Here is an 18083-nt window from a genome sequence, read left to right on the forward strand (position 1 = left end):
ATGGATGCTTCTGTATTCTGTGTACCAACTGAAAACTGGAACACATCCTTCTCTTTAAAGATTTTCCATTAGTGACTCAACAGCAGTCTAAGAAGCCAATACTGGGGGGGGGGGGCTGGTCCAGTGAAACTTCAAGATGAACAAGTATTCGGACATAAGCTTTGGTGGGTCAAAGAACACTTTTCTCAGACATATGAAATGCTATCTGCAGCTGACAGATGCATCCGTAACATATGGGTATGCGTACAAGAGTGTATGCACACCCCCCCCTATAAACTAGTTTGTGGGGAGAAGCGCAATGTAGCAAAGTGAAAATGAAAGGCTCAGGAAAGCATGATAGTCATGTTATAACCTATTAAGAGTGCAGTTCAGAACATTGGACATTCAAAAAAAGAACAAGATAAATCCAATTATTCTTTACCAATACGCAAAGAAACAAAAAGCAGCTAAAGAAACAATTATTTTCTGCAGCAACCTGGCCACACCCAGTCTCTACTGACCCTAACAATTGTGATGATTATCAAATCTTTAAGTGTTTTATGTTTTTAATCATATTTCTTTGCCAAACCACAACTAGTTGTGAGTGGGTCACAGCCATGATTATTGTATCTTTTGCCTTTTTAAATAGATTTTGTGGTTCTGTGCCAAGTTGTTCATTTCCTGTGAATGCTGTGTGCTCCACCCCTTCTGTTCAAAGCTTTTGCTTCCCTGGGTAGCCTTTCCTTTGATTGTGATCTCATTGCCCAAGGAGAAGAATTCCAACCCTAGTGTTCTCTTTGAAATGTTAGCATCTTTATGTGGGGACACTTAAACATTCAATACCCCACCTACAGTCAAACAGCAGATGCATCGTGTGAGTCAGCTCTCATTTACAATCATTTAGGGACAGGGGAGGAGTGGAGAAAAAATTGTGTTACGTGGTTGAATTTTTTCCCACATAAACTAGGTTGAAAGCCACACCAGGGTCACTTTTCATTGCAGAATTTACACAGAAGCAGAGCTACTAGGATATGGTCACCTGCACAGTTGTAGCCAATGGTCACAAATTTCAGACACGTGTAATTCAAAATTTTCATTCTGTAAACAAAAAACACCTAGAGTAAAAAAAAAAAAAACACCTCACTAAATCTACTAATGTTTTGCCATTGTGGTACTTTTTTGTTCCATCCAATATTAATATATTGTGGTAAAAAAAAATGTCCCACATGATTTTTCAGTAAAAACCAATCCAAAGGAGGAGGTTATTCTCTTATTCTTACACGTGGCTTCACTATTCCCACACTGTTGAATTCAGCTTGGGGTAGAAATATGTACCCTAAAAACTATCTTTCCATTTCTTAGTTTCTGTTAAAGAATTGCCATATTGGATTAAAGTGTCCCAAATGGTTTTCCAAACAAAAACTATTTCAGGGAAGTATATTAAAGTGCTCCTCTCCAACATAACATTTATGCATCTGTCTGGGGCATTCTATTACCCCAAAGAAATAAAAGTTATCCCCTAAAATTGTCTACGTCCATTCTCCCTATTATGTTTTATAAAAAGACTGAGACATGACTGTCAATGTCATCACTTACATTCTACACTCAACATGTATTAACACAAAATAGTACCGGTAGTACTTTCTAAACCTAGGTTTAACTGTAGATTTTCACTCTAGTCTTTAAGCTTCCATTGATTAGAAAGGTTATACTAAAACACTTTAAACTGTTAATCAAACTTGTACTTCTCACAACCTGTATTTGCATTTGATACTTACAATGCAACTGAAAGAACAATCACCCCTCCCTTCCAGACCTCAATCTTTTAGCAAGAAATTGTATATGATGTTCACTTAGAATCTAACAAGATGACAAATGTTCACAGCTACTGAATAATTAACTGAAAGTTTTGCTGACAGTAGTTTAGTCAGAATGAATTAGAAATTAAGAATTGATACAGTCCTATAGAAACAGATCTAAGCCTAACACCAGATCAGGACAGAGTATGCCACCTCAATTTGCCTACATCTTAAGACTCATACTACACTTTTCAGAGTTCCCTGTTTTGTCCCTATCTGCAAGTGCTTCTTCTTCTTTTCTGCATGTGCTTCTTAAAGCAAGATCAGTCTAGGAAGGTGGCTACTACCCTGGGTACAGAAAGGACTGTTTTACCATTTCAAGTAAAAAGTCACCTTTCCCAAGCTAGGGGTAGAAGTAGCTTGGGGGTTTTGAACAAAAAAATGATGCAAGGATATAAGCAGCCATACTAGGCCCAAGGCTTGCTGTCTGCCTAAGCCATGTTTGCTTTAAACAAAAACACATGCATATATTTGTACAGTCGTACCTTGGGTTACGTACGCTTCGGGTTGCGTACTTTTCGGGTTACGAACCCGGAAGCGCAACCCGAAGCGTGCGCGATTCGTGCATGCGCAGAAGCATTTTCGCTGTCTGCGCATGCACAGAAGCAGATTTTTCCAGTTTGCGCATGCGCAAACCAAATTTTCCGGGTTACGTACTTTTCGGGTTACATACAGCGACCTGGAACCAATTAAGTGTGTAGCCCGAGGTACCACTGAATATATGTATAGTTTAAATAACCCAGGTGGCATTCAACTAAGTTTTACTCAGGGTAAATGCACTGAAATTTTGTTCATTAATTTTAATGAGTGTACTCTGAGTAACACTTAGATGAGTAACACCCAGGTATAGGGAGCCTCATATAATGCATAGCTGGAGAACAAATAGCTATGCATAGTTGAACATAATTTTCACAGCTGTGAATAAAATGTATGTGTCTATTCGAACATGACAAGTTTATACAATTCTCATTTCTTCTAGTTTGTAGTTTAAATTGTGTTTAATTGTTTCATTTGTTTTAATATCAATGAGTTTCCTTTAATGTCAATTCACTGTGTGTTAATAATAGTATGAAATGAATCCTGCTTGTCATGTGCAGATCTTGCGGATTCATCCCCAAAATTCATAAACTTAATTTCCATTAGAGACATGGCTAGAATTGATATCACAGTGGATTAATTAACATATACAGTAAGTAATTTTGAATCAGCTGATTGCACTCTAGAACAAAGTGATGTCAAAGGTCTTTCTGAAAAGCAGTATGTTTGATGCAAACAATATCCATGCATGTTGATATTCAATGCATGAATAGGGGAAATTCTAGGTAGGAAAGAATGATCTAGGATCTATCTGAATGCCAGCACACATCCTCTAAAACCCACAATTTTGTACTACAGCACCTAGACCTATACAAATATTCCACTACTGCAATCCTGCATGAACTTCAAATCCTGCATCACACACATTATAGACTAAATGTAATTTAAGCTATAATAGGCAGAATAACAGGAAATGATGGCAAGTAGGGAGCTGTTCAGCTACCACCAACAGCTGCTATAAATCCCTTTCCAGTCCCTTTTTGATTTACTGGCACTCCTTCAACATGTACAAACAAATTAGACTACATCCAAAATAGATGTGTGGAGGTTAAGATCTACACCAGCTACCTCTTCAGTTCTTATAAAAAGACAATATGGACATGTAAATTAGTCTTTTCTTTTTTTGCTGTTTCACCCTCTGGACGCTTAACCTCTGGCAGAGGTTGCTAAGCTTTTGGGGCCAACGGGCACAGTTGGAATTTTGGTAGACAGGTATCCAGGGAACTGTTCTGCAGTAGTTCCAGTTTTATCTCTAGTGACAGTTCCAAAAGGTAGCATTTGATGAATGCCAAGGCTTCCTACCATGAATAGTATTGAACTAAGTATTGAACTATTGAACTAAGACCAAATACAGAACTTTCACCCACAAGGCCTTTAAAATTATAATTAAAAGAAATTATTAGAGTGGGGTGCAAAACTGTATTAACAGTAAAGCACTTCAGTAACTGTAAACTTAGTCTCTAGTCACACTTTAAAGGCACTGGCCCTTGCTTGAGCATTGTATTGCTGGTCCTGACTTGGGAACACAGTAGAAAGCTATTGAGATTGTCTCCAGTTGACTTAAAAGAACTAATGTAGAAATTACAGAAATATTTCAAAATAGTGGGACTGCACTGTAATAGCAGAAGTCCTCACTCAATAATTATTTGCAAAACTGCATCACAGTCATAATATGCCAGTAATTAGCAATTTGGATTGGAAGCATTGGTTAATTATCAATTACTCTTGAATCTTGGCTTCTTAGACTGCTGTTGACAATCACCAGAGAAAAAGGCAGCAGAAGTTAAAAACTATGGCTAACTAGATTTCTAACTTTTCTTTTCACATTGTTTCAATTGTGATATCCTGTACCTAGCCTGATGGAGGAATCCCAAACAGTAAAGAGGAGATGTGCAGCATGAAATAGTCCTGCAAGCTATGAGAAGATTGGAATATGTAATTTTCATATTCTTCAATATATATGTAGAAATAGAATGTAAATTAAATAAATTTCAAGGCATTCCCTAAAACACCATGCTGAGAATCTTCTAATATCTCCTACTGATATATCTAATTAATGTGCTCATCTGTTCAGATGTTGTAAGCCAGACATGAGCTTTATAACACTACTTTCATTCTACAGAGTATTTTGAAAGCATCAGCAGAACAATTTTGCTAAAGTGTAGAAAAAGCCCATAGAACAAAAATTGTGTTATTTAATACGATGGTACAAACAGAAGTGAAACTCTTTTGCTATCATGATGTTCAATCTGTTTCAGATTTCAATTTCCATAATTTGCTTTGGCTGCTAAGCAACAAATCAAATATGGTTTGATGTATTTTGTATTTGAATGCATTATTCCCCCTGCTGCTCTGATGGCTGAAAATACAGTTGCAGAATACTTGCTTTCAGAGAAACACTATTCAAAGAAATATAGATTTCAATAGGGGTATTAATTATCTGAAAAAATAGAAGAATTCACAGAAAGTAAGACTCCAATTCTTAGAAGTGTTCTCAATCCGTCATCATTTCTCCTTCATACAACATGAAAGGGCTTTGGTTCTTACCTTAGTCTATGGGAGAGCATCTCTAAAATAAAAAAATGGACACCATGGGAAAACAGTTTAACTCATATTGATCTATTGTTAGAACTCCTTTTTTAGTACTCAAGGTCTTGTCTCTCAAGTTTCCATTGGTCAACTTCAGTACCCTTAATAAATAAATCACAGTATCAATATGTCACACCTTGCTAATACCTTCACTTTAAAAGACTGCACACAAGTTACTCCTCATGTTTAAAAAAAACTGCACACAAGGCAACTGATGTTGAGATGGAAGGCAGCAAGCAGAAGAAGTTGGAAACTTTCAAGAATATCATGATTAGGAAATGGCAGCTTGCACATTACCTCTTCCAGAGATAAATGACAGCTGCCTCAAGCCCATTAATTTTGCATTGTTTGACATTAAAATTAGTAATTATAATCAATATTTCACTGGTAGAAAGGAAATAGGATGTGCAAGATAAATTATAGATTTACCATTTAATTAAGCAATTTTTCAGACTTAGAAACTGGAATTCTGATCCAAATTATAAGAATTACCACTGTATTATGGGAAAGTATACTATATTCTCTCTATACTGGAAGATAGGAACATCAACCTTGCATTCAAATTCAGTTTACCAGATCACAGCCAATGTGTCTAAGATCAGAAATTATTTTTGTACCATCTATCTTAACTTACCTTTTGCTTTTCAGTTGTCTTCTACCAATAACACTCCAAGGGGTGTTTGAATTTACACTCTCAAAATAGTCTTCTGTGCATAAACAGGTACTGCTTCATTATAGGAAAGCATACACTGCAATCACTTGTGTCTCATCTCTGGCCAGGAAACGGTCACATCTAGAAGTGAAAGGTTAATTTAAAACTATTTAATCTTCGACCTGTCTACAAATGATTGTCAACAAGGATGTAATTAGTGTAAATTATTATGTTAACACCTGCCCACTGGGAACTGGACCGAGATTACAACTGCATTTCACACATTAGAATATACTGACCTTTTGGCATTTTTCGGATTAAGAGATGGATGATCATGACTTTTAGTGAATTTTTTGTATTCTCCACCTGCTAGATATAGAAAACTACTACTTCTTTTTTTCCCACAAGAAAGTTACAATCTCAATGCTACAATCTACAATGTTAGAGGATTAAATAGGAAGGAGGGAAGGAGACAAAAAAATAATGGGACAATAATATCCATAGTTGTTGAGGAGCACACAGAGTATTACGTGGGTCAGGTTTGCTACACAAAATTTACGATTACCGCATTTCAAATAGCTGCAGGGGTCCAAAATAACCCCACTGGCTGGGGGATGAGGAAAATACATTTTGAGTGTATTTTAAGGATTTATATCTTCCAAAGCAAAACATCCTAATCCTTAAAATTATTAATTATATTTGGGGAGAATACAAATCAAATGCTATCTACATACAAAATTCATTACATGAGAAGCCACATGTAAGTAATAAAGAATCTTATTGACACCTGCCCCTTGCTTAAGAGATCCCTCACTCCATCTGTTTTAATCATCTCAAAATAGGACATCTCAAGTCCCCTTAATCTTCAGTTATTTGGATTGGATTTAATTCATCCTGTTTGACATATGGGATTTATGTTACTCTTATGCTGTGATCTTATTTTATGATTACATTGGGCTTTTTAAAAAGAGGTGATGTGTGCTGTGGTGTCTTTAATGCACCAAGTAAACCTAAGTCTCATGCATGGGATAAAAATGATAGGCAGCAAAACTGATAAAGTGACAAGAAGGGTGGGATAGGAATATCAGATTAGAGAGCACAAATGAAAGTGAAATCCAATAAAGCAAGAAAAAGACTCAAAGTGGGTGTAACTTACCCACAATTGAAAAGCACATCTCAACATGAAAGGAGGGATTTCTTATTTTCTGTAGTATATTACCTATTCAGTTCTCTATTGAGTTCAAATATGATAAGTGTAAAATCTCCATATGATTTCCAATACAGCTGCTTCATACTGAAATTTTTGTGTAAGGCACCTTTGAAGTTGGTTAGAGAATACCTAGCAGACATGTTCAACCACTGATTTCTGAGTGTTTCATGTCAAGGCAGAAAGGTATTGCTGGCACATAACATGTATCACACAGAAAATAGGCAAATTAATGAGTCCCTGATGGTACTGCCAATTATGTTGCCCCATGATAGCATCACTTGAGCAAATATGAGGACAAGGCTAATATTGAATCTGTTGAAAGGGCTAGCTCCTGAATTTGTGTTTATTGGTAAGTAGCTGCTTCAGATGGTGGTGATGGGCAAAGGAAGCTTTCTAGCCAATATTTGAAAAGAAAAGCTCACATTCCAAGAAAGGCTGCTGATCCTTAAAGATGTGCTGGAGATAGGATATAGCTGGGAGCTGTAGGTGACAACTATTGATGTTCAATAGTTGTGATAGCAGAAGCCACCAGTGCAATGAATTATGTTAGCACAATGGGGCTTCTCCTCACTCCCAGTTGGCTCTGGGGAGGTTGAGAGAACCGCTAGAACAGCTCACTGGAGGAGAATGGAGATAGTGCCATTAGTGCAAGTATTTATGCATGCCTGATGGAGGAATCTCCTTAGTACTATTTTAAATTCCACCCTTTCTTGATTCAGTTGACTCTTTAGACTGACACAGCCATCTATTTCTAAATTTGCTTAAGTACAGTGGTACCTTGGTTTAAGAACAGCCCTGTTTACGAACGATTCGGTTTATGAACTCTGCAAAACCGGAAATAGTGTCCCGGTTTGCAAACTTTACCTTGGTTTAACAACGGAATCCGAACGGTGGAAGGGCACCGGCGGCAGGAGGCCTCACTAGGGAAAGCGCACCTTGGTTTAAGAACAGATTTCAGGAACGGATTAAGTTCATAAACCGAGTTACCACTGTACTGTAGTTTTTGAAATCCTTTATGTAGATCCTGTAGATGTTTGTGCCTATACAGTAGTACCTCAGGTTACATACGCTTCAGGTTACATACTCCGCTAACCCAGAAATAACACTTCAGGTTAAGAACTTTGCTTCAGGATAAGAACAGAAATTGTGCTCTGGCGGTGCAGCGGCAGCAGGAGGTCCCATTAGCTAAAGTGGTGCTTCAGGTTAAGAACAGACCTCCGGAATGAATTAAGTACGTAACCAGAGGTCCCACTGTACAAGGATTGTTGAAAATGCAGTTATGTCTGTAAACCTTCAGGCAATGACAGTAGTCATTTAGAAATTCTGGAATATCTATTACATAACCATTAAATTTTCTGATCACCATAATATAGCTACCGGTATGTACTGGTTGATGGTGGAGTAAAAGGCCTCCTTCCTTGGATTGAGTTGCTTCCCTGTACTCCTTTGGCAGAAAAGGTAAAATATTAAATAAATAAATAGAGGTATGATGCCATTGAACAAGTAGATAGTTCAGCTGGTTAGAGTGTGGTCCTGATAATACCAAGGTTGCAGGTTCAATCCCTGTATAGGACAATTGCATATTCCTGCATTGCAGGGGATTGGACTAGATGATTCTCAAGGTCCCTTCCAACTCTATGATTGGAGTATGTCAGATACAGTAGACACATGCAGACAGGAGTTGAGAGAGTATTGCTCCAACTCAGTAAAAAATATGTGGGGCTACTATGCATATGCCAATTTTACAACAGTGACATTTATCTCTTTGAAACTGGAGTGTGAAAGACTGTATTCTCTCAAGCAGACTTATGCGGTGGTGAGTTCTTTCAAAATGCACACGACGCACAAATTTCCTTGAAATCAGAATAACCAAAGTTTATGCCTATCCAACAAAAATAATTTGTTTTCAAAATATATATGCCCCTCCCATTAAAACTGTTCTTTTGTATGCAGATATTATGAAATATAATTTCATTAGACATTACTGCTGTTTGGAATTGCATGTGACAGCAAGAAATCATTGTGCAAATGTAAAATATGTGCTGGAAAACTGCTGATTAAACTAGCATGTTTAAGGAGGTTATTTGATTTATACTACCTGTACACAAACCAGACAATGTATTCCTCTTGTACAAAGACAAGAACATAGCCAGAATAAATATTAAAATACTCAATATGTTCAGGGATTTGGCCAAGACAGTATAAGGCAACTTCTGAGAACCTGACTTGACACAAGTCTGGTATGCTGCTGTGAGAAGGCTCTGAGATAGTAAACTACAAATAAAAATGTACAACACCCCCACCCAATCCAAAAAGCTACTTGCTTTCCCCTCCTTTTTAACTTCTGTACCCTAAAGCAGAGAACAGTGATTTACCTCAGAATTTAACACAACAATGGACAGAATGAAGAACTCCAGCAATGAAGCAAAATTACTCCAGAGGAATTCTGGTTAAAGTGCTGGTACTAAATGGCATGCATAATTATTTTTATAAATTACATACACATACCTAAGCCCTAAAATTTCAGGTGATTATTTTACCATATGTATTAAGACTTTGGTTTGGTCATGGGATATTAATTAGATATGTTAATTAAATGTGCCACACTCAACTGCAAAGTGAATCACCTGACATCACTATGATGTCAAATGATGCTGTGCCTTGAAGCTCCCATTGCCAGGACTTGGGCTGCTTGAAAACCCTTTTGCAAACAGCCCTGCACTCCTCTACAAACCTCAGAAAACCAGGGATTCAAGGAGCAGAGCAGGGCTGTCTGCAAGATTCTCATGTTGGAGTTTGACGTGCCAGTAGATAATGTCAAGCCTACAGGCTAGTCAGATTTAATATACAGTGGTACCTCTGGTTAAGTACTTAATTCTACGGGGGAAATGGAATTTATACCCAAGATGTACAAAATAGGGGGGAAAGTATAGAAAAGACTTACACAATGCATAAATGTGATTTAGAAGAATAAATTACAGGGCACTGCACTCTTATTACCTCGAGCTTGTCACAAACAAAACACAAAGATCAGCCTTTCTCAAACCATTCTATCAGGTTTTCATCATCTTGCCCCACTTTTCTTCCAAAATCTTATCCCAGTGCATTTCACTCCACTGTATAAAACAAATTGCAATGAGATGTCCATTTCTTTCCATCCATATTGTGTGCTTAGAAGTTCTGCATCCCACTGAATGGGAAGGAAAAAAACTATTGCCAAATATAATTGGTGTGTGTGTGTAATATTTGTGTACAGCAATATTCCAGAATGGATTCCTTGAAATCCAGCTATTTCAATGGGGCCCCTACAAGATTGATTTAGTTGGGTATTATCCTCTGTGACCAAGTTAAGAACTGGCAACTACGTTAGGCATCTAAAAGATAATTAAAGAAGAACCCTTAGGAATGAACACCAATACATGCCAGTCGGTATTCAAATTCAATTTGTTTATTTAAACTACATATATGCTGCAAAGCCCTCCCAGGGCAGCTTAAAAATAAAATTGGATTCACTTATGTAGGATAATTTAGCTTCATATGGTTAGCAGGAACAGTGTGCTTTCAAATGATTTACAGTATTAACCACTTACAATGCTTCTGATCTTCCTTTTACCCATTCACCTTCAATCAGTTTATATGCCACATCCTCTATTATCAGCCGCCACTGGACATAACCTTTGGAAGTTTCAAGCTTGTAAAATAATATACTAGATGACAACTAGCATTTTAAAAATCCACACATTTGCTTGTCTAAAGCAAATAACTCTTCCTGAGACTAGAATGGTAACAAAAGCACCTTTTCTAACTGAACTGTTCTAAATATTCCTCTTGTATTGACTCATTCTAAATCAGACAAGGCTATCTTCACGTATATCTATTTCCCTCGGTTTTATACAAATGCTGGTTATGTTGTTTCAGACTCACTCTGAAAACACACACATACTGCACCTCACTGATGGTAAAAGTAGAAACAGATATTTGAAAGCCTTTACAGCAAATGCATGCTACTGCAGAACAGTGCCACTACTGTATTCACACATTTCAGCTTAATTATATATATCATGCCCAGTGCTGCTGGATAAAAGCAATAGTCTTCAACAAAATAGTTTACTGAATGGGTATCTGACCAATGTTTTCAAAGACACATTCTGAGCATGATATTTTTGAACAATGGTATTTGTAAACAAGAGACCTCTGTATATGCATTGTTATGTTAAAAAGAAATCTGTTACATTATTACCTAAAGCCGGTAGGGTGCTAATATAGATACCTATTTGCTGTTGTTATTATTATAAAGTTGACCATACCTACAATCACGTTTTTATCATCTATTATAGAATGTCTAGATTTAGCTTTATTTTTACATTTGCTTCACATATGATGGAACATCTGCAGTATAATGATCCAAAGGTAGTTATCAGCGAATTTTTTTTAAATAGGCCCTTGAGAAATACACAGTTCAATACACAGTTTGAGACATCAATTTCCAGACAAAGTTTTAAATTTTAAAACCTAATTTACAGGAAGAAGCAACTCAATGCAACTGAAGTACATTATGCAAGATCCAATACTGGCAGATCACATTTCAAATTCTTTAAAATAAGAGCATCACAGACACAGTATTCAGTCTCTGCAATTCTCAGATTCTGCTACGGAAAAGAAAAAGCCTTGAAATGTAACAAAATATTACTAGGGAGAGTATTTTCAAATAAATATTTTATGCTTTATAGATTAAAAAATGTATGAGATACCTCTATCACCTATTGTCCAGCACTGGCTTTCAAAAGTTCTTATAGGGAGCTAGCTATACATGAATTATTTAAAAGCACTCAAAATAAAATGTCAAATTCAATACCTCATATTTGCACTATTTTTAATTTCAAACTAGTACAAAATTATGTAAAATGCCAGAAATTAACAGCTAAAAGAGTTGAAGGCAGTTGAAAGAAGTGGTTTAGATCTATCACTATAAGCTTAGTTTCATTTAAAATTAGGTATTTAGACCATTTTAGATTACTACCATTTTTGCATTGTTATACCCTAAGCACATCTACTTCGCTTGCAGTAGATTTTATACATTTGGGAAGCATGTGTATGCTTTGACTACTACCAGGCAGTTAAGGTCTCTAGCTAGATTTAAGACATATAGGCAAAAATTTATGAAGTGGTTATGATCTCTCAGCACCACCTATTATAACACATCTAGAGAGAAAGAGAGGAATGTGACTGGTTCTTTCTTACTTTTACATGTCCAGAAGAAAAGCATTACAACTCTTCATGCCATTCTATATTATTTTCTTGCCCGCTTCAGTTATACTGGCTGTATACAGTAGTAATTTTTATTACTCTTCCTCTTATTTTATATGCCACCCATCTGATTGGGTTGCCCCAGCCATTCTGGGAGGCTTCCAGCAAATTATAATACCATAGTAAAACATCACACATTAAAAACTTCCCTAATATTTTACTGGACTTTATAGCAGCAGTCTGGCAAATATGAAGAACAATATTCATATTACAGTATATGATCTAAAGAACATGAGGCTGCCACCTTGCTGAAGCTAAGGCAAAGGCCATAGCTCAGTGGTACAGCATTTGCTTTCTATGCAGGATTTCCCAGGTTCAATCCCCACCATCTCCAGATAGGACTGGTAGAATCCTGCCTGAAATCCTGGAGAGGCTGCGAGTCATTGCAGAGGATTCCTACTGAGCTAGATGAACCAATGGTCTGACTCAATATAAGGCAGTTTCCTATGTTCCTAAACTGAACAGGTCTAATGTCTGGTCAGTGCCAGGATTGATGATCACTTGGAAATCACATGTACACTGCCCTGAATACAGGATGGAAGAAAAGCATGATATAAATGTAAGATGATAATGAATAAAATAAGCAATGTGCTGAACAGCAGCTATGTTGGGGCTAAAGCCAGAGTAAAATAGCCCCCAAAATTGGATAAAAAAGCAATAATAAAATAAATAAATTAAAAGGGCATTTCCCAGTCCCCTTCTCCATTTTTCACTGAAACCTTATTACACTAGATCACAGGCATTTGCTCTCTGTTAATTAGCCAAGAATAAATACCATCTGCTGGTTTGGTATTCAGAACCACTAATGCAGATTAAGATTCCTACTTCACTCTCAAAGGTAAGGGGGTGGGCGGGCGAGAAGGGGCCCTTATACTTCTAACCACTCCTTAGTCAAAATTGTGGGTTGATGGGTCAGGAAAAAGGAAGTAACAAGTTTGCATTAAAGTGATCTTACGAGACATAAGTTGGAAATTGGACAGACGGGGTGGGATGAGTTAGGAAACGGGGAGGCGGCGGATTTTTTTAAAAGGCTGTTATTTTATTTCAGAATAATAGATACGTACACAGGAGTGGGAACAGCTCAAACAGAGGTACGGTGATTAACCAACCTCACGATCAGTCCCTTTTAAGGAGGATTCCCGAAGCAGACTCGCCTCGCCCCCCCCCTTTCTTTCAGAGACCACAACTCCAATCTCTCATTGGGGGGGGGGGGGCGAGAAGCGCAAGGCGACCGGAAGCTCCTGCATACCCCAACCTGAGGAAGGGAGGGGGAAGGGAGAAGAGGCTGTAAGACCCTGACCCACTCGCCTGTCCTCTCCCCTCCGTAAGCCGCGCAGAGGCAGCGGCAAGCAGGACAAGGTGGGAGGATCCCTCCCTCCCCGGGTTGGAATCGGTGAGGTGAAGTCTCTCCCTCCACTCTGGAAAACCGGGGAAGGTGGGGGTCGGAGAGAGAAGCGGCGATGGCGGGAATGAGGAGGGGGGAAATGGGGGGGGAGCACTGCAGTGAATGAGGGGCCGCAGCAGGGCACTCACCGTCTCTCTCTGCCCGTTTTCACAGCAATAGCCAGCAGCACCGTCCTTCTCTTCACATCTTCTCTTCACACAGCCGCCGCCGCCGCCGCTCAGCCCCTCCCCTTTCTGTGTCTGTTGGGCTCGTGCCAACCGGTCCGTTTGGGTTTGAAGTTCGAACGCTCAATAGCCGCCCCCCTCGCGGACAGGCGTTCGTGAGAATTCGGGGGGGGGGTAGGAACGGATGATCCGTGAGAGAGCACGGGAGGGGGGGGGAGAGAGAGAAGGGGCCGGTAGAGAGAAACTGCGAAGGAGAGAAAACGCGGAGCTTCCCCCGCACAAAGCTTCACAATAGACACGCAGCGGCGCGTGTGTGTGTATGTGTGTGTCGAAGGCGGGGCTTCTCCGCCGGCTCCAGCACTCTCTCCTGGAACGGGGGGGGTGGAGGATGGTAAAGGGGTGGGGGGAGGTGGAGGTGTTGTTTACGCAACCACCTGACTGGCGTCCCCGACAGATCCCTTGACACACATTGGAAAGGGAGTCGGAAGACACCACCATCATCCGGCTCCCCTGCCTCGCCACCCCCCAGCACGTTGTCAGGTGGTACAGGCTACTTTTGTTCTCTTTAGGGTGGGAGGATGATGGAGGAGGCACCAGAATTATTGCGGCGTTTACTCTAGCCGGCTTGTCGCAGCCAATCATAACGAAGGAAGGCGGAGCTGGAGGCTGTTCCGACGCACTTATACGAATTCTTTCCAGCAATTAGCCCTGCTTATTCGAGAAAAATATTTTTCATGGCCCAGGGTCATTCTATATATTTTGTGTCCGCCTCCATTTTCATTTTGAGACGTGTTTGACTGGAAGCGAAAAGTGCTGAGGAGAGCCAGTACTTCATAGCGCAGGCTCTGGAACATTTATCACTGAAGTTTTCTTAAAGCTTATGGGATGCTCTAGTCTAGGATGCACAAAGGAAGTGAGGCTGCAGTCCTATTACACTCAGGAGTCAACCTTATGCAGCACACCTGACGGATTTCTGAGTAAACATAAATAGGATTGGATTGCAGTTTGCGGGTGTTTATCGAAAGACATTCTTACTAAATTCAGTGGGGCTTAACTGTCTAGTAAGGCTGCAAGTGAACTAAGCACACTTACGTAAAAAGTAAATTATGGAAATTAATGGGACCTGCTTCAGAATAAGCATGCGTGGGATTAGGCTATAATACACTTAAAATGCACGCTTGAGAAATAAGCCTCATTGAGTTCCGTGGAATCTACCTGCAGGTGAGTAGAGGATTGCAGCCTGCCGCCTTAACCTGGGACTGTTGTTGTTGTTGTTGTTGAGTCGTTCAGTCGTGTCCGAGTCTTCGTGACCCCATGGACCAGAGCACGCCAGGCACGCCTGTCTTTCACTGCCTCCCGCAGTTTGGTCAGACTCATGTTGGTAGCCCTACTTACCGGGAAATTCGATAGTTCTTTCTTCTGAGTAGCTGTGGTTATGATTGCGCTGCAATTCAGCGGCGCTTATTTGAAAGTAAACATGCATATAGTTTGTTGTTTGCCTTAGAACGCCCTACTTGTTAATGCAATGTGAAATCAAGTGCTTTGCAGGCTACAGGATAATAAAACAAATGACACCGCATGGTTATCGGTATGCAGAGGTTCCTCCTGAGTGGCCACAGGAATGAGCCAATGCATTACTTGATGTGTAGTTTGTCCTCGTAATGGACATGTAGCCTTTTAAACAACTTGCATGGCTCTTGGCAGCGCAATCCTGTGCGACGTTTCCAGGGAGCAAGTCCCACTGATTTCAATTGGATTTCTACTCAGAAGTAAGTCCAATTCAGTGGACTTGCAGTGGTGGAGTTGCAGCCTAGGGCTTCGTGAATGTTAAATCATATTACTTCGTATTTATCTGCTCTTCTGGGGCTACTTGAGAAAACAAGCTTTGTTTACTGGTGGTGGGAAATAACAGCACTGAAGTGTTAAGTGTCACAGAATATTTGTGGGAGGGGGAACGATGAGGCACGGCGTCTCTTCAGCCATTTTATGGCAGGCCATAACATTCCTTCTCACATACTTGCAACTGCCGCACCTATACTTATTTACTCGGAAGTCCTACTGAAGCGTTCTCCCAAATAAATGTGCATCAGGGAACCGCTTTATACAGCCCAGTTCAGCGACGAAAAAGCTTTCATGTTTGGCTCTGGGTCGGCATGTCGGTTGCATGCTGGGATTTGTATACTTGCGGAAAGTCCTACACCATGTAATCTTAAAACCAATATTGGAATGAATGATACCTACGGCGAAGACTTCTTGAAGGATGCTTTTAAAATTAGAGCAATTTTCTAAAAGCAATTTTGCGATTTAAAACTGGGTAAAGTCGCGGAACGAGCGCGTTATTCCCGACAGGGAAAGGGAGCTGTTTTGCACACCTGCCAGGACCCGCCGGGTACTCCTCGTGGCTCCTCCCTCCTGCCGATGGTCCACTTCCGTTCTGCTAAGATGTCGGCCGCCATAGCAGCGCTCGCTTCGTACGGCGTCTCGGACTCCGATTCCGACTCGGAGGCGGAGGGCAGGCCCAGCCACTCGGCGGCTCCCGTCGCCGGCGAGGATGCAGTGCTGCACCTCGCCTCGTCTGCCCCGGCCCAGCAAGCGCTGCTGCCCGTCGTGGACTCGGCCCCGGCGGTGGCTGTCAAGGTAGGAGCTGCTCCGGAGTCGCCCGCCTGCGGCCCCGGGATGGGTGAGGGGACGAGGTCGCCCAGAAACGGCGGCTGCGGTGCTGGAACTCGCTCTCCCTCTCTCGTCCCGACATGAAGTCATTTCATCCTATTCAGAGCCTGGCAGCTTCTCCTCGGGGGTAACCTATGCCGCGAAGGTTTCTCATTGGCGGACGAGGGTTGGCGCCCGTTTTTCTAGAATAATTCCTCTGACTTCTATGCAGGACGGGCAGAAAGTCAACAGGGAGAGCTTTCTCGCCGTGGAGGGAGAGTGTTGGCAGACGAATTCTTGCCTCTTGGAAGCCTGCCTGTTCCTTTGAACTTCAAAGCTTTAGGAGAACTCGTTTAAGGCAGAGAGGGGACATGGGGTTTACAAACTTAAGGCTCAAAAATACTTGGGGTTTTTGACTGAGAGAGGGTAAGGTGGCCTATTTGGTATTCCTTAAGGGAAAGCGATCTCTAAAAGGTAGTGTGTCATATTTTTGCACTGCTGCATCTTGGTGTGACCCATATTTCAAATTTTTGCTATGAAAAAAGTTTGTTTATAAAGTTTGTTTATGGGTTTCCCTTGCCCCTACTCAGAGTCTTAGTGGGGAAACCACCATTGCCCCGTTATGCACCTTGCAGTGGAGGGACTTGAAAAGAAAACATTTCTTGTCTTTTCTACTGAATGGATCTCAGTCTAAGACTTGCTCTGCTCAACTTTAAGAAACTAAGCTAATACCATTGATATGCTGGTTATGCTAGGCACTAATTCTAGGTGTGATTCCACTCCCTTTATACATAAGGGGAGCTTACCTGCTTCATTCTGTACAGCAGAGATGGCTGACCTGTGACCCTGCAGGTGTTGCTCAGCTCCAGCTCCCAACATCCCTGACCAGTTGCTGTGCTGGCTGGTGCCAATAGAAGCTGGAGTCCAGCTACATCTGGGTGGCAGAAGGTGAGACAGCCCTGTTGTACAATATTCTTCATATCTGGCTAGGATTCATTTAGGCTGTCTTTATTAATGCTTTCTCATGTATGTGAAACTTTAAGCTTATTCTGTTGTACAACAGGCTAGGCGTCTATAAATTGCTTCCTGCTGTTTCCACTTTAATCACTTATGCTTCACGGTAACCTCCAGTTCTATGAGATTAAAGACCATTAAAACAACAATAACCCTATGATGATTGCAATAGCTCTTGTTTGTGTTCCCCAGCAACTGATATTCAGAGGCATAGTGCTTCTGATCCAGGAGGAAGTATATAGACATCATATTGGTAGTTTGCTTTCAATTCCTTTTGTAATGATCTGTAGTATGGAATTTGTCTTTTCATAGCTGCCACACACTGGGTCATCATTTTCTCTGAACTACTCATCGCAATTCCAAGGTACTCAGAAGTGAAATGCTAGTATGGACCAGGACTGGGCATGAAATAAAACTGAGTATTAGGCTGAGTATTAGGCTGGGCTGTTAATATCTGCTCTCTTCATCCTCTCAGCATTTCCTTTTGCTACCCTTGTGAGAAACAAGGAGACGCTCAAACGGATCTCTTACCTTCCCTACAGATGTGCTTTTCTTGCCTGTCTTAATCAATGGCAGAACCAGTTGCCCAAGCCCTTATACATCGTCCAGTATCTATCTGCATAACCCTGTCCATCTTTGTCATGCCTGTGTGTGTCTA

The 18083-nt window shown here is 40.5% G+C and overlaps 2 protein-coding genes across 4 annotated transcripts in view; one reads left to right on the forward strand and one right to left on the reverse strand.

Annotated features, from left to right (window-relative positions):
* WASF1 (WASP family member 1) overlaps positions 1 to 13936 on the reverse strand; it is a 46397-nt gene extending 32461 nt beyond the window's left edge. Inside the window, exons 1-2 of one of the 2 annotated variants that reach the window (XM_033143587.1) lie at positions 13727 to 13936; positions 5659 to 5817 (exon numbers count right to left, since the gene is read on the reverse strand). The gene's annotated coding sequence lies outside the window, so the exon portion shown is untranslated. The remainder of the gene's footprint in view (positions 1 to 5658; positions 5818 to 13726) is intronic. The other variant, XM_033143589.1, reaches the window with a different exon arrangement.
* Positions 13937 to 14828: 892 nt separating this feature from the next.
* CDC40 (cell division cycle 40) overlaps positions 14829 to 18083 on the forward strand; it is a 35632-nt gene continuing 32377 nt past the window's right edge. Inside the window, exon 1 of one of the 2 annotated variants that reach the window (XM_033143586.1) lies at positions 14829 to 14983. Coding sequence is in view for 1 of the 2 variants with exons in the window: in XM_033143585.1 (XP_032999476.1) it covers positions 16205 to 16399 (195 nt within the window). In the remaining variant the exon portion in view is untranslated. Of the gene's footprint in view, positions 14984 to 16184; positions 16400 to 18083 lie in introns of those variants that run through there. The other variant, XM_033143585.1, reaches the window with a different exon arrangement.

This window comes from Lacerta agilis, chromosome 3, assembly GCF_009819535.1.
Source record: "Lacerta agilis isolate rLacAgi1 chromosome 3, rLacAgi1.pri, whole genome shotgun sequence".
Taxonomy (NCBI): domain Eukaryota; kingdom Metazoa; phylum Chordata; class Lepidosauria; order Squamata; family Lacertidae; genus Lacerta; species Lacerta agilis.